This window comes from Verruconis gallopava (assembly GCF_000836295.1).
Source record: "Verruconis gallopava strain CBS 43764 unplaced genomic scaffold supercont1.1, whole genome shotgun sequence".
Classification (NCBI taxonomy): Eukaryota; Fungi; Ascomycota; class Dothideomycetes; order Venturiales; family Sympoventuriaceae; genus Verruconis; species Verruconis gallopava.
This window is the reverse complement of record NW_015622137.1, coordinates 37747-57898: the sequence shown is the minus strand read 5'-3', so window position 1 is coordinate 57898 and position 20152 is coordinate 37747. Positions and strand designations below refer to the sequence as shown.

The following is a 20152-nucleotide window of genomic DNA, read 5'->3' as shown; positions in this document are numbered from 1 at the left end:
AGTGCCACTCTCAAATGCATGCCTTGTCGTTGTCGGATAAAATAACCCTTTCGCACCACGCGCACCAACTCCGCACCTCTCCGTTCTCCTCGCGGCTAAGATATCTGGCGTTGCCGCTCCGCTCGTCCTCGTGCTCCTGCACCCTCTTGCCGAGCAGGACGAGCTTCTTGATCTTTCGCTTCACGACGCCACCGACGCCTTCCATCTCCTGCACCTCGAACCCGCCCCCCTCCCAGCTTCGGCCCGTCTGCTCCGCCTCTTCCTCGAGATGCTGGAGCGTTCCCGGATCGCAGTCGACTTCCTGTTCGACGACTTGGGCAGCCAGGCAGGCGCCGCCGCGGCCACAGGGCACGCCTTCGTTGCCGTCTCCTATGCCCGTTCCAACGACGCCGAGGTACGTCGAGTATCTGGCCCGCCACGTCCAGCCTCTCTTGTAGTCTGTGTCCGCTCTCCGCAGAGAATGGCCGCACGGTTGACACAGCCAGACCTCTTCGGGGCAGCTGCACGGAGTGTACTCAAAGGCAGGGGCGGTGAAGGCTCTCTTCTGCTCGATCGGCTCGACAGGCGGCGTCGGGATGCGTAACGACCTAGCAGGCGAAGATGAAGGCGAAGACGAGGGCGTGAAACGGTCGTCGTAGAGATCCTCGCGCGGAAGGAGTTGGCGTTTTGTAAGTGAGGCGAGAGGTGCTCGCGTACACGTCTTGCATAAACGACGATGTCGGTCTCGCAGCAGGGGAAGAGGCGGTGGTTTCGCTATGCAGTTCTGTGTCGACGCGTATCAGCGGTTGAACTGTAGACCTCAAGGGGAACACGCCTGTTCCCGATTTACTTTCTTTCGTCGGGAGGTTCGTACCCTGCATACTATGGTGCCGCACCTGCGGCACTCCCCCACTTTGTCTCTAGCACATTGTCCAACTTTACCGCTTGTGATGCGATTCGCCGGTGCATAATCGTAATTGCCGTGCCAAGCGAAAAAACTTTCTCTGAGCCTGTTGGCGAGCTTGACGCCGCCGGCCTCGTTCTCCCGCGAGCAGCGCAGTGCCTGGCTGATGAGCTGCTTGCGGTGTTGGAGCAGATTGGCGCGGAACTGACGGCATGTACGCGAGAGATCATGTAGGGAATTCAGGTCGAGATGGCTCGCCAGACTCGCCACGATTCTGCTCGTGTTAGCGTCAAGGCTCGCTCACAAAAGCCCCTCGCGCTGAGACGGGTCGTTGTACATTGCGCAAGCAAGCAAGGAAAGCAAGCTGGCAAAAACGACGTCTGGGTGTTGGTCAAGGGGAGAGGCTTGCGGTGGTAAGTGCAGTGCTCACGGATAACAGCTCAGGATGGCTGAGAATCCATTGAGGTTTGGATTGGGCCGCTGGTCGTTCGCGGTGTCGGCGTCGACGGCAGCGGTCTCGTCAGTGTGCGCGAGAGCATCTTGGGTATTGCCGGCCCGCAGCAATGGGCCCCGCAGCTGGGTTTTGAAGTGATCATAGGCAGAGCGATCTGCGGCGTCGAGCAGGCGAGGGTCGTCGTCCAGATCTAAGAGCACGACCATGCTTGCTTGGTGGCGGAGGCGGAGGCGGAGGGCGCAATGAGTGGGGAGGACGGCGGCTAGCAAGATGCGGTCATCGACGAAAGACGGCTGGAAAAGAAGACAGGAGGAGCACGAGCAAGCGGCGAGGCGATCAGAGGCAGCGAAGAGAAGCGCGGTGGGTATGCGAGGTCCGCAAGCTCAACACAGCAGTCGGCCACACAGTCGCCGGAGCCAAGTCGGCGGTCGCGCAAGACACACACGAATGCATGACGCTGCATGGGCAAGGCCTGACGATAACGGACGTCACATGTTCTGAGCCTGTACGTTTGGCGGGTCTGCGCTCGCACCGTCGCACGCCATTCCGCATGAGGGAAGTGGTCCAGCTGGTTTACCTAAAAGTTTGAATGAGAGAACGCTGGCAGAGGCAGATGGAGACGCAGACCGTGAGATCAGCAGAGCAGCTTGGGTTGCGCGCTCGTCCTCGACTTGGACGCTGTCGGCGTGCTGGTGGCGTCTGGCCGCGTCAGTTGATCGGTTTCCCCTCTTCATCCTGCATGCGGAGACGCCCAATGGAGCCTCTTGACCGCCCCTCTCGACGCCCCCAGCGCCCAGCTGAGTGCTGTCGCGGCGACGGTCCTGGGCTGCTGCTACGCTACGAACGTACAAGCTTCCTGCATCCTGTTCCTGATTCTCGCGGGCCCGCTGCCATGCGGAATCTAGCAATTCCCACTGTTCATCAGACCGAGCCGCAGTGCTCCCCCATCCAAGGCGGCACGGCAATAAGCCTGGTGAATGTCGCCGTGCCCACAGACATCGATGCCAACAAAATCTCCCGTCCGCTTGACGCTGCCCCGTGTCTGGCTTCCCAAGACATGTGTCCAGTGGGCGTTTAGGGGGACGGCCTTTACTCGAGGTCGACTTGCCCGTTCTCGCGCATCGCGTCCTGTTAGTCCCAATCATCGTCATCGTGATCATCGTCGCCGTAGCCGTCGCCGTCGCTGGCCTCGGGCTTCCCCCTATTCATGTTCGCCCTGCCGGTCCTCATCCTGCCGACGGCCACGTCGTCGCTCATCTTGGCTCGTGTGAGAACTCCACAGCGCAGCAGTCGAGCCTCGAGATCGACCGTTGTGAATTTGTCTCCTTGACCGAGACCTTCGAAGCCGATGATGCGGTCCTGGCCGACGCCGTCCACAAAGGCGATCACGCACGGCAAGACCTGAATTTTGAGTTTCGCGACCAAGAACGGGGCGTTGTCGACGTTGATCTTGACGAATCGAGTGTCGAAATGCTTCGGTGCCAGCGCCTGCGCCGCTCAGGTTAGCTTGGACGTAAGATCGATCGTGGTCCGTGGGCGACGACGGGTGTGCGGTGTGTTGTGTGTGACGCGTGGGTGCTCACCTCCAAATGTCTGTCCATGACACCACATCTGCCAAAGTCGGGCTTGAAAAAATGCACGACGGCGAGCTTGGTGGAGGTGGTGATGTCCATGACCTCCTTCTCGTCTCTGATCTCGACGTACGATCCCGTGCCGGCCTCCCGCATGCGCTTCGCTCTCAAGACTTCGTCGTGCAATTGCTGCATGCGCTGCTCGCGGAGCGCCGCGAGCGCGTGGTCGTCGTCATCCTCCTCCAAGGATGCGAGCAAGGCATCCTCGTCGTCTGAGTCGGCCGCTCGGTTGTCGACCAGAGCGGCCACCCGGGGATCGATGGACGCCATATCTGACGCGAACAGGCACACACGCCCTTTTGCCCAGCGTGTTAGGTGACTGCAAATCTCCCTCGCTCGAGATCGCGAAAAGAGATGGCCCGCTGAGGATCACTTCCAGACTTGCGTCGCGGGAAAAAAAAAGGAAAAAAAAAATTAAGGCACGCTGGGTGCGAGAATACCCAAGAACGAGGTGTCTCAGAGAGCGGTGGCCTTTGCTACAACGACACGGCGCATGAACAGGACGTGGCGGCAGTCGAGAGTGCACCCGGTGCCGTTCGCAGCTGTCGCTCTCCTCGCCTGTCACTTTGTGTTGTCGTCCGCCTCGATTTCTGGCCGCGAGCCGTCCGAAGCAGAGTGCGGCGTGCTGATCCACAGTCCCGGGCTCGTCTGCGCCGTCTTGCCTGTTCAGCGCTGGCACTCCCGCCCGTCCATGCAGGCCTGCTCAGCCCGCCGCGTACGCTTCCGTACCCTTTGTGTTATTTCGTGTCAGCTTAGACCATTCGTGGACAAGACTGTCGAGCATCCGTACCAGCAGTACGACGCTCTCGTTCCCGTTCAATTTGCGCGTCTTTCTATTTGTGGCCACTGCGTCGTCGACAAACGTGTCCCCTGTCCTCCTCCGATCTGAGGTCGTCCACATCGACGAAGACGACCTCAGATCGGATCTCGCTCCTTTCTATCTCCTCTGGTTTCTGCCAGTCTGCATCGTCTCTGCCGATCTGAATCCGTCGTCCCGCTGCGATTCCGCCGCCCAAACGCGCTCATTTTACGCCTGTGTAAGGCTCTGCCAAGCGTCACTGCGCCTGCACTCGCGCGTGGGTCCCGCGCAATCCTCTCGCCCCCTAACCATAGTCGCTCCTTGTCCCGGCTTGTTTGTGCCACATTTTTTCTTCTGGAAACCGTTTTCTTGCTCTCCCTCTCCCTTCTTGTCATGTCGGACGAGAAGAAGCGCGACGACTATACCCTCGACATTGCCGACGACAACGACTCGTCCTCTTCCCCAGCCCACCGCCCAGCCAGATTCGAAGCCATGGCGCCCTCGCGGTCTCCGTACGCCTCGTCCGCGTCCCTCGCGAACTCCCCCATGCTCTCGATTCTCTCGTACTGCGCCAGCAGCATCTTGATGACCTGCACCAACAAATACATCTTGGGCGGCATAGATTACAACTTGAATTTCTTCCTGCTGTGTGTTCAGGTAAGAGCGAGGGCGCTCCGCCGTCAAGCGTCGCCTGTCTCCCAACACGATGGCTGACTGCCCATCCAGTCCGTGGTATGCGTGGTCGTGATCGAGGCCTGCAAACGAGGCGGTCTAATCACATACCGAGACTTCAACGCGGATGAGGCGAAGAAATGTATGCATCCCTCCCAAGTGATTCCACGTCGATCCCAGAACTCGGCCGGCTAATCTGATCGTACCAAAGGGTTCCCCATCTCTCTCCTCCTTATCGCCATGATCTACACGGCGACGTGGGCCATCAAGTATCTCTCCGTGCCCGTGTACACCATCTTCAAGAACCTGACCATCATCCTCATTGCTTACGGCGAGGTGCTCTGGTTTGGCGGCAGCGTGACCAACATGGCCCTCCTGTCGTTCGGCCTCATCGTCCTCTCCTCCGTCATTGCGGCTTGGTCGGACATTCAGCACGCTTTGGCAACGCACGGCCACAGCGGCGAGAAGACCAGCGAGGCTATCAGTACCCTGAACGCGGGCTACATTTGGATGTTGGTCAATTGCCTGTGCACGGCAACGTACGTGCTCAGCATGCGCAAGCGCATCAAGCTCACGAACTTCAAGGACTTTGACAGTACGTTGCCCTTACCCTCTACCCCTTCTGCATTCTTCTATTCGCTCCCGAACGTAGATAAGTTGAGGCGCTGACGTACAATGCCACCGTAGCCATGTTCTACAACAACCTGCTCACCATTCCCATTCTTCTCGCCGCCTCCTTGATCCTTGAAGACTGGTCGTCCGAAAACCTGGCCAAGAACTTCCCACCCGCCTCTCGCAACGCCATCATCTCGGCCATGATCTTCTCAGGTCTCAGCACCGTCTTCATCTCGTACACGTCGGCCTGGTGCGTGCGTGTCACTTCGTCGACCACGTACTCGATGGTGGGTGCTCTGAACAAGCTGCCCATCGCCATTTCCGGCCTCATCTTCTTCGACGCCCCTGTCACCTTTGGCAGCGTCAGCGCCATTTTCGTCGGCTTCGTATCCGGGTTGGTATATGCCTGGGCCAAGATCAGACAGAACAGTAAGCCAAAGGACAGTCTGCCTACCACAAACCCGATCGTGAGTGCCTCAAGCCAGAGCATGAAGGACAGCTTGAAAGCGTAGACCACGCCCGCCTCGAGATGTTGCACTGGACTGATGTCGGAATTGGAGCGGATGTGGGAAGAGGGGCGGCGATGCCATTTAACTTCCTGCCAATTAAATGTTCACACTAGATTCTGTAATAGGTTGAAAGAGGTAGAAAGCAAAAAAAAAGACAAGACGAGGCTTGTGCTTGACGGCAAGAGATGAAATGGGCAGAGGATGAGCACAAGAACGACAACGGAAAAAGGACGGCCCCCTCCCCCCCTTTCAAGACCAAGAGGCGCAACGGCTGGAACGGAATCTGCGCACACGGAAAGCAACGTGCGTACGGACGGACTACTACCACATTTTTCTCTGTTAATCATGGTTGCTTGTAATACAGCCTAGTCAACGGGCCAACTAGAAGGGCGCCACTCAAAGTCGTGCGCGTCCCCTACCCCGGCGCAGGCCGTTTCCTTTCTACTCGGAAAGTAGACGTCGCGGCACGCGTCCTATTTAACAGGTACGCAGCCGCGCGCATTGCATGGCACGCGAAATTCTTTCAATATTTTTTTTCTCCTTCTGGAGGGGGAGGGCGGTAAAGGGCTGTCTTTTGTTTGCTTGTTTGACTTGTTTTCGCCATCGTCTTGGGTAGATTGTACGAATAATCGAGAATCCTTTTTGAAGCATCCCGGACCGAATATCTGAGGTCTCTTGTGTGGCACTTTTTCTTTTTCAATTGAGCTCGTTCTGGGAACTGACACTGTGGAGGGACGCGGCGGGGAGAGCGAGCGAGCGAGGAGAGAGGACTGAACAGAGAGCCTGGGGAAACGAGCGAGAAAGTAGTACTTGTCAGAGACCACGCGAGCTCAAGACGCCGATCACAATCGTACACTGTGCGGAGGTGCGCTACTCTATCGATATGATCATTTCATTCACTACTGCTCAGCATACATGATGTTCTTGCGGAGGGGGTTTTCCATGGTGTGTTATGGTTTTTTTTGTGTGTTTTCAGCAAGTTCTGCCCTCCACCCCTCTTACCTAGCCGTGCTTCTCATCAGTCATCTGTATGACCCTGTGCAAAGAACGGGCTCTGCTTTCTCAGCGCCACCCGTCTTGTTGGTGTTCATATGAAGCGCGGGATGGAAGAAAGATAAAAAACGAGCTCGTCTCAGAAAGGCCGAGACATCTGCCACCCGTCCGAAGAGGAGAAGTTACACAAAGATCTAGATGGACACATGAATTTCACACTTCTTAGTCGAAAAGAACTCCGCGTGACGCCGACCAGTGATATGGTGTGTGTTTGTTAGGGATCGTCGTTGTCATTAGTGTGGCGCAGCCTGCCATTGGTCATGTTGCCGAAATGTTGGCAAGGCGATTTAGCGGTCCTCAGCCCACTCATTCTCACGGCGGATTTGCTCCTCCTCCTCGGGAGTGAAGTCATTCTGGATGTTGAACGTCTTGCGGATCTCCTCTGGCGACTTGCCCTTGATCATGTTGGCCACGGTCTTGCAGCCGACGTCCAGTAGGGCTTTGATGTCGAGATAGTTGGCGGCAAGGATGATTTCAAACAGCATTTCCTGATCGACTTGCATGTATTTCTGGTCCCACTCCTCAATGTCGGTCGACTTCTTGCGCGAGTCGGCATCGTCGTCGTTGGTGGCGGGGGGGTCGTTCTTATGGTGCTCGCACCACTCCATGACCTTCTTCAAAACAGCTTCGTTGACCTGCGACGATGTGCAAGGTTAGCAAAACAAGCGGTTCCAGTGCGACCTGTGAGACGAAAGGCGAAGCAAGCGCGAAATAAGCGACGTACGTTGGGTATGGGAACCGGCTCGGAGGTAGCGGCCTCGCCAAGATCATCGATCAAGTTCTTGATCAGCACCGAGCGGGTGGCGACCTGGCGAGGGACGGTGATGTCAACGCCGTCGGACGAGGTGAGGGTAATGGTAGGCTCTGAAGAAGTAGACATGATTCAGCTGGTGAGCGCGAGATGAGAATGACGAGGGGGAGAACACCGGTGCCGCGGGGATGAAGAGGCACAGGAGGGACGAGAGGGAGGCGAATGGTGAGCCAAGGCAGCGGGGGAAGTTGTGCGATTGGTGGAGACTGAAGACGAAGGCAGCGCGAGGCGATCTTTATAACGAGCAGAGCGTGAGCGGTGACTGAGGATCGGTGTTTGAAAGGGTTTGGACGCAAAAGAGCGAAAGTACTGTATTGAGTGAAGTTGGGGATGGTCTGTGCACCAGGCTGCAGACAAGGCGAACGAAGCCCAGAAAGCCATAGCAAGAGAGTCTGACTCCTTCACGAGGCCTTTGATTTTCTCGACAGCTGCTGAGTCGACTTTGACGTGCTGCACGCCGTCTACCGCGGAGACCGTCTACTGCGTCCGCTAGCCTCACATGCCGCGCACCAAACGGACTGCTCTTTTGACTTCTTCCACACCACAGTCTACCAGCAAAGTCCAGTCGAGGCCCCAGCTCCCCTGTCGCTCGTTCCTGATCCTCGCACAATTAGTCCGCATCTGCCTGCGTGCTAGGACTCGCAGTACCATGGTGGCTCGCCTGTGAGGAGGATGCCTGCCAGGCACTCAGCCTCCACTGGCGGGCTTGCGCGAGGTTGAAACCTGGAGACCAACTAAGCACGAGGCCAGCGGCGGGCTCACCGCGGTGACCCGAAGTGGCTGCCAGTGACATTTCGGCTGTCTGCTCTGACCGACGACTCAGCCTGTCGTACGTGAACTGCCGTCTAAGGGGCAAGATCGTTCAGTGAAGTCGGAACTCAAAGTGACCATGGCTTCGAGCCGCTCAGCACGGTTTAGCAGGTTGGCGTTTAGCTTGTCACTCGAGCGCATTGCCGAACAAACTCGGGATCTTGTCTGAGCCAAGTGTGCGCCTTTGTCCGCCATTTTCGACGTTGGTCATGGCAAATGGTAAACCTCCTCGATCGTACTATGCAATCTCCTGGTTCTCGTTTGGCCTGGCCATTCGCTGCTCTCATCCGCTCGCATTGTCATCGAGCTGCTTTCGGCGCTGGCGCTCACCTGCTCATCCAGCGCCAAGAAGGCCACCTATTTGGTTGGCAGTGTAGATCACGTGACGTGACTGGCTGGGAGCCTAACGCGCGACGACGCGCTCGTCCAAGTTTTAACGAGCTCACGAGTCACGACTCAGAAATGCGAATAATAATAAAAATAAACAGCTGGCCGAAGCAACTCCAGCACTGGCCTGGTCCTGGGCTCAAAAGGGGCGAGGAAAGGGGAAAGAAGTAAAAAAGAAGAAGAAGAAAAAAGCACAACATTTGGGCCCGCACGCAGGTGTTTTTGTGGTCATATGTTTCTCCCCTTCATCGTTGTCTTTCCCTGTCTTTGCACCCAACACGTCCACAGACATCCGCCCACACACTGTCCACTACTCACACTTTTCCTCTTCATCCCCTCGCTCTCTCGCGCGTGCTCTCTTTTTTCTTCTTTTGCCTTCTAATCTTGTCTCAAAAATTGACATCACAACCTAATATTTAATGCCTGTCCTTTGATTATTCTTATCTAGCCCGGGAGATACTCTCTTACCCCCCTCTGCATCGTACGACCTAGCCTCGCCTCGCATCGTATCGTCCGACCGACCTACCCATTTTCTGTGGCGCATACGTACAATATTGCCTCGCTCCTCATACAAGCTTTCGCCCGTCGTCCAGCATCTTCCCACGCATCTTCTGCCTGTACCGGACGCGAGAAACTGTTTCGTTGAGACTGTACGGAGTAGCGTCGTCCTCTCTCCCGGCTGAGAGATGCGCACAAGCTTGCCCGCCACGCTGTGCAGGTAACACATAAAGCTACGCATCAATCCCGCCAATCGAGCTGCTTTAGACATGTGGAGAAGGGTTTACTTCTTGCTTGTGGTGCTGCGCATTTATTTTGCGCTTTCACCAAGCTACCTTCACCCGGATGAGAACTTTCAGGGTCCCGAAGTGATAGCTGGTACGTACCGTGTCTTGGAACGTCTCGACCGTCTCGAATGTTGGAGAGCTGACAACAGCGTGGTTCAATACAGGTGAGGTCTTTAACTATCCCGTGCACCACACGTGGGAGTTCACCTCGGACTACCCCATACGAAGCACTTTTCCCCTGTGGCTCATCTATGGCCTGCCTATGCTTATCCTGCGCTCTATATGGGAAGGTCTAGGCCGCGAGGTGCCCCCAAGAGTCGTGTATTGGACCTTGCGCCTGCTCATGTTCACGCTCAGCTTTGTACTTGAGGACTGGGCCCTGCAAGAGCTGGTTCACTCGCCCCGCAAACGACGTGTCGCCATCATGCTTGTCGCCTCCTCCTACGTGACCTGGACCTACCAATCGCACACATTTTCTAACGCGGTGGAGACTCTTGTCGTGCTGTGGAGCCTGGTCCTTATTCAGCGCGTCGTTGAGGACAAGGAGCACTCGGGCGCATTTGCCTGCGCTGTCTTGGCCTTCCTCGTCACACTCGGCATCTTCAACCGCATCACCTTTCCTGCCTACATAGTCGTACCTGCCTCCCAGCTGCTCCCTCACTTCAGGCGCAAACCTGTTGCACTTCTCTCGATAGTCATCTTTGGTCTTCTCACAGCGGTGTCCGCTGTACTAATGGATACCGCCTTTTACCGTCGCGACACCCCGCTATTCGCGACGGCGCTCAAAGCGCCCATCGTCACACCGTTCAACAACCTCTTATACAACGTCGCGACCAGCAATCTCGCTCAACACGGTCTTCATCCCATCTACCAGCATGCTGCCGTAAATCTACCGCAGCTGCTTGGCCCGGCATATCTGCTTATCTTTGCCAACTGCTTCTACACATCCACGCGCCTTGTTGGCGCCGTTTTCGGCACTCTCATCCTCTCTATCTTTCCTCACCAGGAAGCACGCTTTCTTTTGCCTGCCGTGCCGCTTATTCTGTCCTCGTTGAAACTACCCAAGCATGGCACGAAGTTCTTCTTCAGCGTGTGGGTCGTTTTTAACCTTATCTTTGGGACGCTGATGGGCACATATCACCAGGGCGGAGTCGTGCCCATGCAGTTGCACATTGGGGCTATGGATGGTGTGAAGCACGTCTTTTGGTGGAAAAGCTACAGCCCTCCTCTGTGGCTTCTGGACGGCAAGATTGACAGCATGAAGACGACGGATCTGATGGGCATGCAGAAGGAGAGTATGATGCAGGAGCTGTCTGGCGTGATACACTGCAAAGCCAAGGATCGGAGTGGCGTGTTTCTAGTCGCGCCCTACAGCGCCGTCTATCTCGACAGGTTCGTCGTTGGCGAGAGTGGCGAAATGAAGCTGAGCAAAGCGCCGCCTGAGAAGGGCGAGCTGTATCTACGTGAACGCTGGCGCTACAACCAGCATCTTAACTTGGACGACCTGGACTTCGCTGACGACGGCGTGCTACCGACCCTCTCTCGAGTGATCGGCCGACGAGGCCTGGTGCTTTGGGAAGTTCAGGTTGACTGTTGAGGAAGGCTGGCGACCAACTCGAGAGGGATCGAGTTAGTGTTTGTCGCGATTTGTCGCCCCCTTTTCTTTCTTTACTGTTCACCTCACTCAAGATACCCCACGAAAAAATTCTTTTGGCCTGTGTAACTAGCAGACTGTGCTTTCTTCAGCTTTCTCTTTTTTATTGCATTTAGGATACTGGGACTGGAAGGCGAGGTCCGTGTGGTATCCTGGTTCTTTGCATAGTTATCATTTTCTGCACATCAGTGGACGGCCTTGGCTGGGCTGAGTGGGCGGCAACTGTTCGTATGGTTCGTATATTCTGTATGCCCAAGTGCCCTGGGGCCTGTAACAGCAACGGATAAGCTGGTTCGTCCGTCTCTTTTCAAAACCGTGCCCCGCCTTGGTCAAGCGCTCTGCTATGGTCCATCCCTCAGCCGTTTCTGCTCGTGACACGTCCACATCCTTGCTGGGCCCTGGATTTGCGAAGTGACCCGGCACTTGCCATGCCAAGCACGCTTGCGCAGCAATAACCGGGCTGAATATTCACTTTCACAGAACGAGAAAAGTGATTGTGGATGAATGAGGTCGATCGATGCATGGTTCTGACATGGCCGTTGATGCCGAAAAAAAGTAAATAGAAAGAGAAAAAAGAGAAGGAATTCAGAACGGTCATAGGCGTCTGGGATGTCGTGTCTTAGAAGGCTGCTCCATGTGAGTCCAATTTTGGGTCGTACCAATAGCTGAGGTCAGCGAGTAGCCCAACGATAGATATGGAGCGCATACGACGTAAGCTTTCATAGGATAGTAGTGCTAGAGCTTAGATGCGGGGGTGAGAAACGAGCACAGCTCATGCAAGATTTACAAGCAGGAGCTGGCCGTATAAATGCGCAAGACTCGAGGTCGTCGCTTTTGTGCTCATAATCACCTGAGAACCAAAATAGTCCTCTACCTACGCTACGGGCCCCGAGCTAACAAGAAAATTACTGTCCGAACACGCCATAAGAAAATCCGCAGTAGGCTCTTTTTCAGCATGGTTGTTACAGGATCCTGTGCGTGCGGAGCGCTGAAGTACCAGATTGATGCAGAACCGCCATTCAAGAAGGTATGAATTGACTATTCGACTTCCCCCATTGCAAGGCCCCTACACAAGCGGTGCGTTTACAGATACGGAACGCTCAAATAACCCATGCTAGGCACTGTGCCACTGCGGCAACTGCCAAAAGCTCAGCGGGACGTCTTATACGACGAACGTGCTCGTGCCTCGCACCAGTTTCAAACTCCTCTCAGGCACACCCAAGGACTGGTCGTTCACGCAAAACCCTTCCGGAATTGTTTTCAAGACGTCATTTTGCGGTGACTGTGGAGGCATGATCATGAAGCAGAGCGAAGATGAAGCGTTCAAGGATGTCTACATTGTGCAAGCTGGGACGGCCGACGGCGATGCCTTCGCAGGAGCCCCGGATGTAGAGCTTTGGGTGCCACAGAGGCAAGCCTGGGTTAATGCTGTTCACGGCGCTGCCCAGGCGCAGACATTCGCTTAGGCAAATCAGTATGACGAGCGTCTCGTGTGCATATCATTCAGACAGCTTAAAGCTAGTCATCTCCGGGTTTGAGGGTGTTTGCCAGCTGACTTGCCATATCAAAATGTTGGTCTCAAAAAGTTCAAGGAGGGCGAGTCGAAAGTGCATGATTATGGGAAAAAATCAAGCAGTCTGGAGAGTGTCAGATTTCGTAATACAAAAAATCGTGATCATTTGAAGCAATCTAACCTTGTGCGGTGATGTCTTCATGTCGTAGCGGAGAACAGAACTTTTTCAGCGAGTTGCCTCAACATTGAGCCTCGATCGAGCTAATACAGTGCCGACTTTTCGACCCAACCTTCATCACGGAGTAAGATGTTACCCAGGCATCTTTTTCGTCCGCCCATTGCGTCTGCTGATATTGGTAGGGCTTTCTAGCCGATGTTCAGTCACTAGATGCGCAACCTCGGCAGCCGCAGTTGACACATTCGATGGTGTGGTCTTCCTTGAGCTGATCCCGCGGCACGCGGCAAATGCATGTACTCTTGAAGTTGGTCTCGTTCGTCTGGATGCAACGCAGGCAGCAAAGCTGTAAACCCTGTGAGCTCTAGGTATGGCGGAGTGGACGTCTGCTCCAACGTACCTTTTCGTAGCCTTGCTTCTTCCACTTCGCTATGAGGTTCCCATCCGCATAGCCGTTCTTCAATAGCCAGTCGTACAACTGCTTAGATATGGCTTCCTTCTCGTAGTACAGATCATAGATGTATCGCGAGCGCTGATGCGTGATCTGGAAAATCGGCCATGTCGACTCGTAGCGCTTCTTGCCTTCAGACGATGCGTTTGTGGCATCCTTGAGCTTGGTGTCGAACTCCAGCAGTGTGTCTTCTATGTCTTCGAAGCCTGCTGGTGGTGGCTTACGGTTGCGGGAACTTCGAATAGGCGGCATGGTAACGCAGTCTGTTCACTGTTCAAAAGTTCTGTAAAACCTGCCCAGTCCGAACAAGGCTACGTCCAATACGTCAGGTAATTTGGACAATGGGCTTGTATCTAAGGCAGCGATGGCGGAGTGTGAAAGAGTTTCGAGGTGATTCAAGAACTTTTAGCGTGAATTCAAGCAGACAATGAAGGTTACGTAATCAAACACCATCAGCACGTCGCTGACTTTGTACTCCAGATGCATGCAGTGGCGCCTCCTGAAAACTTTTTGGCAACTTATCAATAGACATTGAAGCCTACTCAGATGAATTCGAACAGTGTTCAGGTTCACAACACCATGAGGATCCTCTGTGCTGCTCTTTCGATCATGGCGGCCTCAGCAAACTCGGCGTTGTCGGAGGAATTTCAGCAAGTTGTGCTGGAATAATTGATCCGATTCGACGGCATACTCTCTTATAATCCCAGTTTAGCCTGTCAGCTTGTTCTCCATCTCTTTCCCCCCTCAGTCTTACTCCCTCTTGACACCTTGCTTAATCGCAATCAACGATTTGAGGAAAGGTCTCGACCTACAGCTCGCTTACGTTGCATTAGCCTTGGGTTGACTGGTATTTCATTCTGCAAACCATGCTTAGCCTGCCTTGTCTGCTAATCTTTAGTTCTTTCTGTTCAACCCATCAAACGTTGGTTCTCACAAGTATAAAGATAAGCCAAGCCTAGTGCCATTTTTAACTTGCTTCTGCTCCCTTAACGTAGGCCGGTCATTTTCAGATCTTGAGTTGCTTGAGTTCGACGATTGTGTTGCACAAAATCACCTGTTCATCGTGACAGACTATTGCTCAAGATGTCTGTATCCTCCTGTTGCTTGAATACATTCCAGTGGGACGGTGTTCCCACTGGCCGCGTCGGTAGTCTTGCGAACAACCAAGCATATATTGTTGGCGAAAATCCTACCGCGGCCATCTTGCTAATTCACGATCTCTTGGGCTGGACCTTCCCGAACTTACGCCTACTGGCCGACCACTACGCCAATGAGATTGGGGTCACGGTCTACCTCCCAGATTTCTTTGGTGGAGAGAGTTTGCCCTTCGAGCCAATCTTGAACGAGCGCTGGCAGGAGATCGATGTCGCGAGTTTCGTTGCTAAAAACAGCAGAGAAATCCGTGAGCCTGAGATCTTCGAATGTGCTCGCGAACTAAGAGAAAAATACGCCAAAATCGGCGCTATTGGGTTCTGCTATGGTGGTTGGGCTGTGTTTCGCCTCGGTGCCGCAACGCATGCTCCTCCTTTGGTAGACTGCATCAGCACTGGTCACCCTACGTGGCTAACAAAGGAAGACATTGACAATGTCGCCGTGCCTGTCCAGCTGCTGGCGCCAGAGCACGACCCCGTTTTTACTCTGGAATTGAAGCAACATGCCTTCCAAACAATCATAAAGAAAAGTATCATGTTTGACTATCAACATTTCCCAGGCGTGCACCACGGGTGTCTTACGAGGGGTTTTGAAGAAAAGGATGGTGAGAGGGAGGCCTTGGTGCAAGCGAAAAGCGCTGCTGTCAACTGGTTTACCAGATTTCTGCAAGGGAAAGACTAAAACGCAACTGTTAAGCCGGAGTTGGCGCCTGTGCTCTCAAGAGAGTCATGTTTGCATTGGATTCTAGAACCACAAAAAGGGTGTATGAAGTCAGTTGAAGCATGAGAATTCTCCATTTACTTGTCCCTAGAGCCCTATGGTCCATTCTTTTGGAACTACATGGACCGCCTCTGATGGAAGGCTCAAAAAGATTCCTGCCATCATAAATGGAGCAAATGCAGTGAACTTCAAACTATGCATTGGCGCCTAATAGAAGTAGTGCTCTTACTACGGGTTTACCTCATATTTGATATGTAAAGAAATATTCTCCCAGTAAAACCCTAAGCGAAACAATGCCGGCAATCCTGCAACGTGACGCTCGAGTATGCAGGCCAAGTTTCTTCAGAAAAGATAGAAAGGCTAGAATGCGATAGGTGCTTTTGGACATTTAATTGCACCATTAAATGTACCAGACCCTCACAATCAAGTCCCGTTAGGATCTTCTGTATGAATATTAAAGCTCAATCAGCATATGAGACACTTTGATCCCTGGAGCAAAGGACATTCCAAGCAGCCAAGCCACTCTTCTATCAATTATACTCGAAGTATGGAGGTAAAGTTTTAGGCGTAACAAGATCCAAACTTCGCTCAGAATAGAGTTACCGACACGTGGGCAAGGATGAATAGCGTTGAGGCACAAGAGGTCATGTCGTGAGCTCGTATGCAAGCTTTGAGCTACAATGAGCATGAACTTCAATCATCTGTGAGCTATTCAAATGCAAGCGCTAGCCTCATGTGACAAAATATTCGCAAAAGAATTCATTTTCGTGTTGATGCCATTGCGTGCAGATGCTCTAGAGCTGCGACTGTACTGGAACGAGTGGCAACTAATCACCTCCTTAGCGCACACTAAAGACAAACCCGGCCGAGCTCTCCGACCTCACGTCTCGCGATCCCGCTTTCTACATCTTGAGCATCAAAGCAAGCAATTGCCCGCCATGACGATTCAGCCGACCTATCTAGCGCAGAGGACGCGCTCCTGTGAGTGTCTTCGCACTGCACTTGCCATTCATGCACTGACACAACCATAGCGGTCAACTGGAGCGATGCCAAAAAGCGAGTCCTCCACTCGTACCGGGACTGGATACGAAGCGTAAGACCCTCACGTACCCTCAGAACCCAGCGTGGCGCAACTTCAGATGCTAAAATAATCCGTTGCAGGCGCCGGAAATCCAGTCCATGTACTCGCTTAACCTCCCAGTGTCAACGATCCGCACAAAGATACGGCAGGAGTTTGAGAGACATAGATACGTTCAACAACTCCAGACGGTTGATGTCTTGCTCTTCAAGTCTCATAGCGAGTTTCAGGTGCGCATGTGCTTCCCTATATCTGCCATACAGGCTCAATGCAGTTCGGGGCTAATAGCTTTCAACCGCAGGAGACCTTGAACTACTGGAAACAATTGACGCACGTTCTCAAGTATTTCAGAACGGAGGAAGACCCAAAGGCAAAATTGCCGCGCAACTTCATTAGCGGTTTCCTGGCGGTAAGCCAACATTTGCATACACAACGGAACGAGAACAGGCACTGACGAAACCCAGGGACGTAACTAAGTGTTGATTGATCGCTATACAGAGAAGTACTGTACATATTCATTTAATAGCGCAGTCGGCATCAATTCATTACGTTCCCATATACTTAAAATTCTCCATTCTCTTGACCCTATCATTCGTCGCTGAGTAACTCTTTTACTTTTCTTTAGTAAACGCTGTGTCGCTTCTGCGAGACGCAGTGCCAAGAGGACCACGGGTGAAAGCTCTCTATACCACGAAGCTGGAATAAGTAAACTCGTAGAAATTGAGAAGCGCAGCCCATGTCTTTCAGTATTTTCCTGCGAAGAACATATCATGCGCCGTTCATTTTCGAATGATACTCCCTCTGTGCGTCTTCGAACTTCTCAATTACCACATCACATAGATCCATCAAATCATTTAGGCCCTTCTCTAGCACATCTTGCACGTTCACGCCATCTGTAGCTATACTTCAGCGCAAAGAACATCCAAATTGCTGGATTTGCGTCCACCAAATGCAATGCACTTACCATATGTCTGTATTCGTAGATTCATCTTCTTTTCAGCAGGATGGGGAATAGAATAACCACAAAATTCGACTTGAGGACTATACAGACGCGTTAAATCACATCTGGCTGGCTGTTTGAAAACGCCGTGACTCACTTCTTCATGATGATATGTCGAAGAGCATTTCCAAGCGTGTGATCTTCTTCAAGGAACTCGAAAGAAGCCGCCGTGTCTGAACCTCCCGGGAGCTGTCAATTCGCTGTTAACATTGTATATCATGATAAATCAGAGTCGAGTGTCATTATACCATGCGAACACGGTCCAGGTTGTCGTCTGGGTCTTCAGGAAGTTCGCTCTCCGCGGGCGTTTCCACCGCATCAGCATCTCTCATTTCCTCGTCCGCCATATTTGCAGTCTTTGACTAGGACCGAAAAATATATTTTGATGGATTCGCAAAAGAAAAAAAAAGTTCTTGTAACGCGAGGTTGGATGAAGACGCGGAACTGCTTGCGTCGCCGCTATCGATAAACTTTTTTCTGGAACTTCCGAAGCTGGGGTGCTAGCGTGGGACGTCCGCAACAACAATCCAAAGCACCGTCAATTGTCTTACATACCGCTTTGACGAAGATGTCGGACGCACGGAGATACTGTTCTATAACACGTGACACGAACGAGACGAAGATCAAGCTGGAGCTGAGCTTAGATGGAGGGCCCTTGGAGAATGAGTCCTCCGCGGCTCAGAATGGAGATGCGAAAGCACACGCCGCGCAAAGTACAAAATCACAGGTTATAGACATAGACTCAGGGATTGGTTTTCTGGATCATATGCTTCATGCATTGGCAAAGCATGCCGGGTGGAGTCTTCGAATACGTTGTAAAGGCGACTTGCACAGTACGGCGGCGTGTCGACATCTCTAGGTGAAGCCAATGATGCTGACTCTGTGATAGTTGATGATCATCACACCGCAGAAGATACATGCATAGCCCTCGGATCCGCTTTCAAGACAGCGCTTGCAAAGAACAACACTGGCCTTGCTCGCTTCGGCTCTGCCTACGCACCTCTTGACGAGGCTCTCTCTCGCGCCGTCATCGACTTGTCCAACCGCCCTTACAGCGTCATTAATCTTGGTCTTAAGCGTGAAAAGATTGGTGACCTGAGCTGCGAGATGATTCCCCACTGCCTGCAGAGCTTTGCTCAGGCAGCCGGTGTAACGCTCCACGTCGACTGCTTGCGAGGAGACAATGATCATCACAGGGCCGAAAGTGCTTTTAAGGCGTTGGCTGTTGCTACGAGGGAAGCTTGCAGCCCACTTAGAGGAAGGGAGGGCGAAGTCATGAGTACTAAAGGGGTTCTATACTAGAGGGAACAGCACCGCAGGCAGAATAAGTAGAGCATTTGAATCTGGGATTTTCAGACGAATTAATGAGCACTGAAAAGGCTAAAGCATCCTCCCTCCACACTGCACTCTTCCCCACGTAGCTGCTGCTTATCACAAGCATTGACCAGAATTCCAACCTGTACACAAGGATTCTTCGTACCAAGGCGATGAGGACAAGTCCAGGGCCACTTAGTATTGGAGCTTCTATCTAAGAACGAAATGATTGCAAGCTTGGATCCTTTAAGAATTTCCAAAATCACGGGCCGCTGTCCTTGGTGTGGTTCTTCGGCTCGGTAATTGATAAGCCAGCATTGTCGTCCAGTGGATCAAAGTCGAGAGGCGACATAGAAGATTCTGTGGCCGTCTCCACAAGCGAATTCGAACAGGATGATGTCTCATGCAGACTAGATCCAAGATCAGTGAGGTTGCACCCTTCTTTCGCAATAGGTTGGACACCTACCTCTGGAATTCTATGTCGAATGAGCTCAAGGGGGTCTCGAACGACGTTGAATGATCTGTTCTTGTCTCCAAATGGACGTCACCCTCATCCGAAAGCGTGATTGCCGGAACACTCGTCTCTGCGACTCTGCCAGCTCGTTTTGGGGCCGCTGTTTGATCCTTGGCATTCTTGTAAACACAGGTTGATGACGGGTACGGATTGGAACTGAGGACTGTGCTCAACCGCTTGAACAAATTACTGGCCGTAGATCCAACAGACGTTGCGCGGCTTCGTTGGCCAACACCGCTCAGTGTCCTACAGTAGCTATCGCGATCCCGTGCGAAATTTGGTTCGTTCTCCGCGCTAGCCATAAGATTGAAGACTCCGCGAAGGGCCGACACGGTGGCCTCAATGGAGGTTTGCACGACGTGCCAGGCGTTTTCAAGTAAAACCAAGTCGTCCATCATTGCCTCGAGGTTGTCCATTTGCAGAACGACAGTTTGCATTGCATCGGTCACGATAGTCGTACCGAACAACCAAACGTTGGCCAGGGCTTCTTGGAGCACCGAATCCTGGTTCTCTATGAGGGCAATCGCTGCTGCTGCCGTCTTGTCGATGCCAGTGTCAGCCGTTGCTTTTTGTTGGCCGATGTTGAGCCGAATCTTTGAGCGGCGAGAACGCTCCTCTTCGGCCGCGCTGGATAGTATATAATCGTACACGTTTTTGAACGCATCCTCATGAGCATATGCCAAGCTAATGTTCAGATCGTCAAGTGTGTGCAAGACAGTGTCGACCTCGCCCCCCAGAAGAGAGGTCAAGATCGCCACATGATCAGTTCCTTCCAAGAAATATTTAGCCTGCAAAGTCCTGAAGAATGTAAAATCGTTTGTGCGCAGTGCTGCATGGAAATTGTATCTGACCAGAGCTATGCGTTGCGTCCAGCTCAGCCGTTGAGTCTCACTGTAGTATACGGGCATTCTTGGGTAGACGGTTCGAAGTTGTCGGTATGCTCGTCTTATCATATAGGCCATCATGACGTGGAAGCCAACGTAAGCAAATAGGAGCAATGCGGAACGATTTAGTAAACATCACTAACATTTGCGACTTTCGTATTCTCAATATTTATTCATGGCTGCAAAAATATCATACTTGAAAATTGCTTTGGAAATTGTCACATCTGTACACAACTTGGGGGGCAGAAGACTCCGAACCCTATTTTGCGTACAGATATTTCAGCAGCT

The 20152-nt window shown here is 53.0% G+C and overlaps 12 protein-coding genes across 13 annotated transcripts; 6 read left to right on the top strand and 6 right to left on the bottom strand.

The window, feature by feature from the left end:
- Positions 1 to 10: 10 nt before the first annotated feature.
- PV09_00024 (uncharacterized protein) lies at positions 11 to 1543 on the bottom strand (the record flags this gene model as incomplete). The annotated part of the gene is made up of 3 exons (XM_016352688.1): positions 11 to 763; positions 854 to 1157; positions 1314 to 1543. 3 exons carry the CDS (start codon positions 1541 to 1543, stop codon positions 11 to 13), a joined length of 1287 nt encoding a protein of 428 aa, XP_016218945.1.
- Positions 1544 to 2468: 925 nt separating this feature from the next.
- PV09_00023 (uncharacterized protein) lies at positions 2469 to 3238 on the bottom strand (the record flags this gene model as incomplete). Its single annotated transcript, XM_016352687.1, has 2 exons — positions 2469 to 2825; positions 2921 to 3238. The coding sequence occupies 2 exons, from the start codon at positions 3236 to 3238 to the stop codon at positions 2469 to 2471; spliced, it is 675 nt and encodes a 224-aa protein (XP_016218944.1).
- Positions 3239 to 3814: 576 nt separating this feature from the next.
- PV09_00022 (GDP-mannose transporter) lies at positions 3815 to 6482 on the top strand. The gene is made up of 4 exons (XM_016352686.1): positions 3815 to 4424; positions 4494 to 4581; positions 4651 to 5034; positions 5127 to 6482. Exons 1-4 carry the CDS (start codon positions 4161 to 4163, stop codon positions 5564 to 5566), a joined length of 1176 nt encoding a protein of 391 aa, XP_016218943.1. The 5' UTR covers positions 3815 to 4160; the 3' UTR covers positions 5567 to 6482.
- Positions 6404 to 8785, bottom strand: PV09_00021 (E3 ubiquitin ligase complex SCF subunit sconC). The gene is made up of 2 exons (XM_016352685.1): positions 7341 to 8785; positions 6404 to 7251 (listed from the first exon to the last, which is right to left on the bottom strand). Exons 1-2 carry the CDS (start codon positions 7494 to 7496, stop codon positions 6904 to 6906), a joined length of 504 nt encoding a protein of 167 aa, XP_016218942.1. The 5' UTR covers positions 7497 to 8785; the 3' UTR covers positions 6404 to 6903.
- Positions 8786 to 8884: 99 nt separating this feature from the next.
- On the top strand, positions 8885 to 11472 carry PV09_00020 (uncharacterized protein). The gene is made up of 2 exons (XM_016352684.1): positions 8885 to 9500; positions 9574 to 11472. The coding sequence occupies exons 1-2, from the start codon at positions 9392 to 9394 to the stop codon at positions 11004 to 11006; spliced, it is 1542 nt and encodes a 513-aa protein (XP_016218941.1). The 5' UTR covers positions 8885 to 9391; the 3' UTR covers positions 11007 to 11472.
- Positions 11473 to 11811: 339 nt separating this feature from the next.
- Positions 11812 to 12733, top strand: PV09_00019 (uncharacterized protein). The gene is made up of 2 exons (XM_016352683.1): positions 11812 to 12090; positions 12182 to 12733. The coding sequence occupies exons 1-2, from the start codon at positions 11872 to 11874 to the stop codon at positions 12527 to 12529; spliced, it is 567 nt and encodes a 188-aa protein (XP_016218940.1). The 5' UTR covers positions 11812 to 11871; the 3' UTR covers positions 12530 to 12733.
- Positions 11903 to 13701, bottom strand: PV09_00018. 2 transcript variants are annotated; one of them, XM_016352682.1, is made up of 3 exons: positions 13152 to 13701; positions 12758 to 13097; positions 11903 to 12700 (listed from the first exon to the last, which is right to left on the bottom strand). In XM_016352682.1, exons 1-2 carry the CDS (start codon positions 13452 to 13454, stop codon positions 12954 to 12956), a joined length of 447 nt encoding a protein of 148 aa, XP_016218939.1. In that variant the 5' UTR covers positions 13455 to 13701; the 3' UTR covers positions 11903 to 12700; positions 12758 to 12953. The 2 variants fall into 2 exon arrangements, with proteins under 2 accessions (XP_016218939.1, XP_016218938.1); XM_016352681.1 differs by having other exon boundaries at positions 11903 to 13097.
- Positions 13702 to 13706: 5 nt separating this feature from the next.
- On the top strand, positions 13707 to 15346 carry PV09_00017 (uncharacterized protein). The gene has a single exon (XM_016352680.1). The coding sequence runs from the start codon at positions 14286 to 14288 to the stop codon at positions 15033 to 15035; it is 750 nt and encodes a 249-aa protein (XP_016218937.1). The 5' UTR covers positions 13707 to 14285; the 3' UTR covers positions 15036 to 15346.
- Positions 15347 to 15924: 578 nt separating this feature from the next.
- Positions 15925 to 17065, top strand: PV09_00016 (uncharacterized protein). Its single transcript, XM_016352679.1, has 5 exons — positions 15925 to 16055; positions 16106 to 16167; positions 16236 to 16382; positions 16454 to 16561; positions 16617 to 17065. Exons 1-5 carry the CDS (start codon positions 16013 to 16015, stop codon positions 16626 to 16628), a joined length of 372 nt encoding a protein of 123 aa, XP_016218936.1. The 5' UTR covers positions 15925 to 16012; the 3' UTR covers positions 16629 to 17065.
- On the bottom strand, positions 16616 to 17570 carry PV09_00015 (uncharacterized protein). The gene is made up of 4 exons (XM_016352678.1): positions 17401 to 17570; positions 17250 to 17341; positions 17117 to 17193; positions 16616 to 17045 (listed from the first exon to the last, which is right to left on the bottom strand). The coding sequence occupies exons 1-4, from the start codon at positions 17497 to 17499 to the stop codon at positions 16921 to 16923; spliced, it is 393 nt and encodes a 130-aa protein (XP_016218935.1). The 5' UTR covers positions 17500 to 17570; the 3' UTR covers positions 16616 to 16920.
- Positions 17571 to 17657: 87 nt separating this feature from the next.
- PV09_00014 (imidazoleglycerol-phosphate dehydratase) lies at positions 17658 to 18590 on the top strand. Its single transcript, XM_016352677.1, has 2 exons — positions 17658 to 17985; positions 18042 to 18590. Exons 1-2 carry the CDS (start codon positions 17721 to 17723, stop codon positions 18452 to 18454), a joined length of 678 nt encoding a protein of 225 aa, XP_016218934.1. The 5' UTR covers positions 17658 to 17720; the 3' UTR covers positions 18455 to 18590.
- Positions 18502 to 19888, bottom strand: PV09_00013 (uncharacterized protein; the record flags this gene model as incomplete). The annotated part of the gene is made up of 2 exons (XM_016352676.1): positions 18502 to 18876; positions 18933 to 19888. 2 exons carry the CDS (start codon positions 19886 to 19888, stop codon positions 18729 to 18731), a joined length of 1104 nt encoding a protein of 367 aa, XP_016218933.1. The 3' UTR covers positions 18502 to 18728.
- Positions 19889 to 20152: the final 264 nt, after the last annotated feature.

What these genes read in the sequence shown, in the direction of transcription:
- PV09_00022 (XM_016352686.1), top strand. Translation starts at nt 4,161, where the DNA reads ATGTCGGACGAGAAGAAGCGCGACGACTATACCCTCGACATTGCCGAC. An exon ending in TCTTCCTGCTGTGTGTTCAG is followed by an intron (nt 4,425 to 4,493) that starts GTAAGAGCGAGG and finishes CTGCCCATCCAG; the next exon opens with TCCGTGGTATGCGTGGTCGT. An exon ending in CGCGGATGAGGCGAAGAAAT is followed by an intron (nt 4,582 to 4,650) that starts GTATGCATCCCT and finishes ATCGTACCAAAG; the next exon opens with GGTTCCCCATCTCTCTCCTC.
- PV09_00020 (XM_016352684.1), top strand. Translation starts at nt 9,392, where the DNA reads ATGTGGAGAAGGGTTTACTTCTTGCTTGTGGTGCTGCGCATTTATTTT. An exon ending in GGGTCCCGAAGTGATAGCTG is followed by an intron (nt 9,501 to 9,573) that starts GTACGTACCGTG and finishes GGTTCAATACAG; the next exon opens with GTGAGGTCTTTAACTATCCC.
- PV09_00016 (XM_016352679.1), top strand. Translation starts at nt 16,013, where the DNA reads ATGACGATTCAGCCGACCTATCTAGCGCAGAGGACGCGCTCCT. An exon ending in AGCGCAGAGGACGCGCTCCT is followed by an intron (nt 16,056 to 16,105) that starts GTGAGTGTCTTC and finishes ACACAACCATAG; the next exon opens with CGGTCAACTGGAGCGATGCC. An exon ending in ACCGGGACTGGATACGAAGC is followed by an intron (nt 16,168 to 16,235) that starts GTAAGACCCTCA and finishes AATCCGTTGCAG; the next exon opens with GCGCCGGAAATCCAGTCCAT.
- PV09_00017 (XM_016352680.1), top strand. Translation starts at nt 14,286, where the DNA reads ATGTCTGTATCCTCCTGTTGCTTGAATACATTCCAGTGGGACGGTGTT.
- PV09_00018 (XM_016352681.1), bottom strand. Translation starts at nt 13,454, where the DNA reads ATGCCGCCTATTCGAAGTTCCCGCAACCGTAAGCCACCACCAGCAGGC. An exon ending in AGAAGCAAGGCTACGAAAAG is followed by an intron (nt 13,098 to 13,151) that starts GTACGTTGGAGC and finishes CAGGGTTTACAG; the next exon opens with CTTTGCTGCCTGCGTTGCAT.
- PV09_00019 (XM_016352683.1), top strand. Translation starts at nt 11,872, where the DNA reads ATGCGCAAGACTCGAGGTCGTCGCTTTTGTGCTCATAATCACCTGAGA. An exon ending in CAGAACCGCCATTCAAGAAG is followed by an intron (nt 12,091 to 12,181) that starts GTATGAATTGAC and finishes AACCCATGCTAG; the next exon opens with GCACTGTGCCACTGCGGCAA.
- PV09_00015 (XM_016352678.1), bottom strand. Translation starts at nt 17,499, where the DNA reads ATGGCGGACGAGGAAATGAGAGATGCTGATGCGGTGGAAACGCCCGCG. An exon ending in ACCTGGACCGTGTTCGCATG is followed by an intron (nt 17,342 to 17,400) that starts GTATAATGACAC and finishes GCGAATTGACAG; the next exon opens with CTCCCGGGAGGTTCAGACAC. An exon ending in TCTACGAATACAGACATATG is followed by an intron (nt 17,046 to 17,116) that starts GTAAGTGCATTG and finishes GTATAGCTACAG; the next exon opens with ATGGCGTGAACGTGCAAGAT.
- PV09_00014 (XM_016352677.1), top strand. Translation starts at nt 17,721, where the DNA reads ATGTCGGACGCACGGAGATACTGTTCTATAACACGTGACACGAACGAG. An exon ending in TTGTAAAGGCGACTTGCACA is followed by an intron (nt 17,986 to 18,041) that starts GTACGGCGGCGT and finishes ACTCTGTGATAG; the next exon opens with TTGATGATCATCACACCGCA.
- PV09_00021 (XM_016352685.1), bottom strand. Translation starts at nt 7,496, where the DNA reads ATGTCTACTTCTTCAGAGCCTACCATTACCCTCACCTCGTCCGACGGC. An exon ending in AGCCGGTTCCCATACCCAAC is followed by an intron (nt 7,252 to 7,340) that starts GTACGTCGCTTA and finishes ACATCGTCGCAG; the next exon opens with GTCAACGAAGCTGTTTTGAA.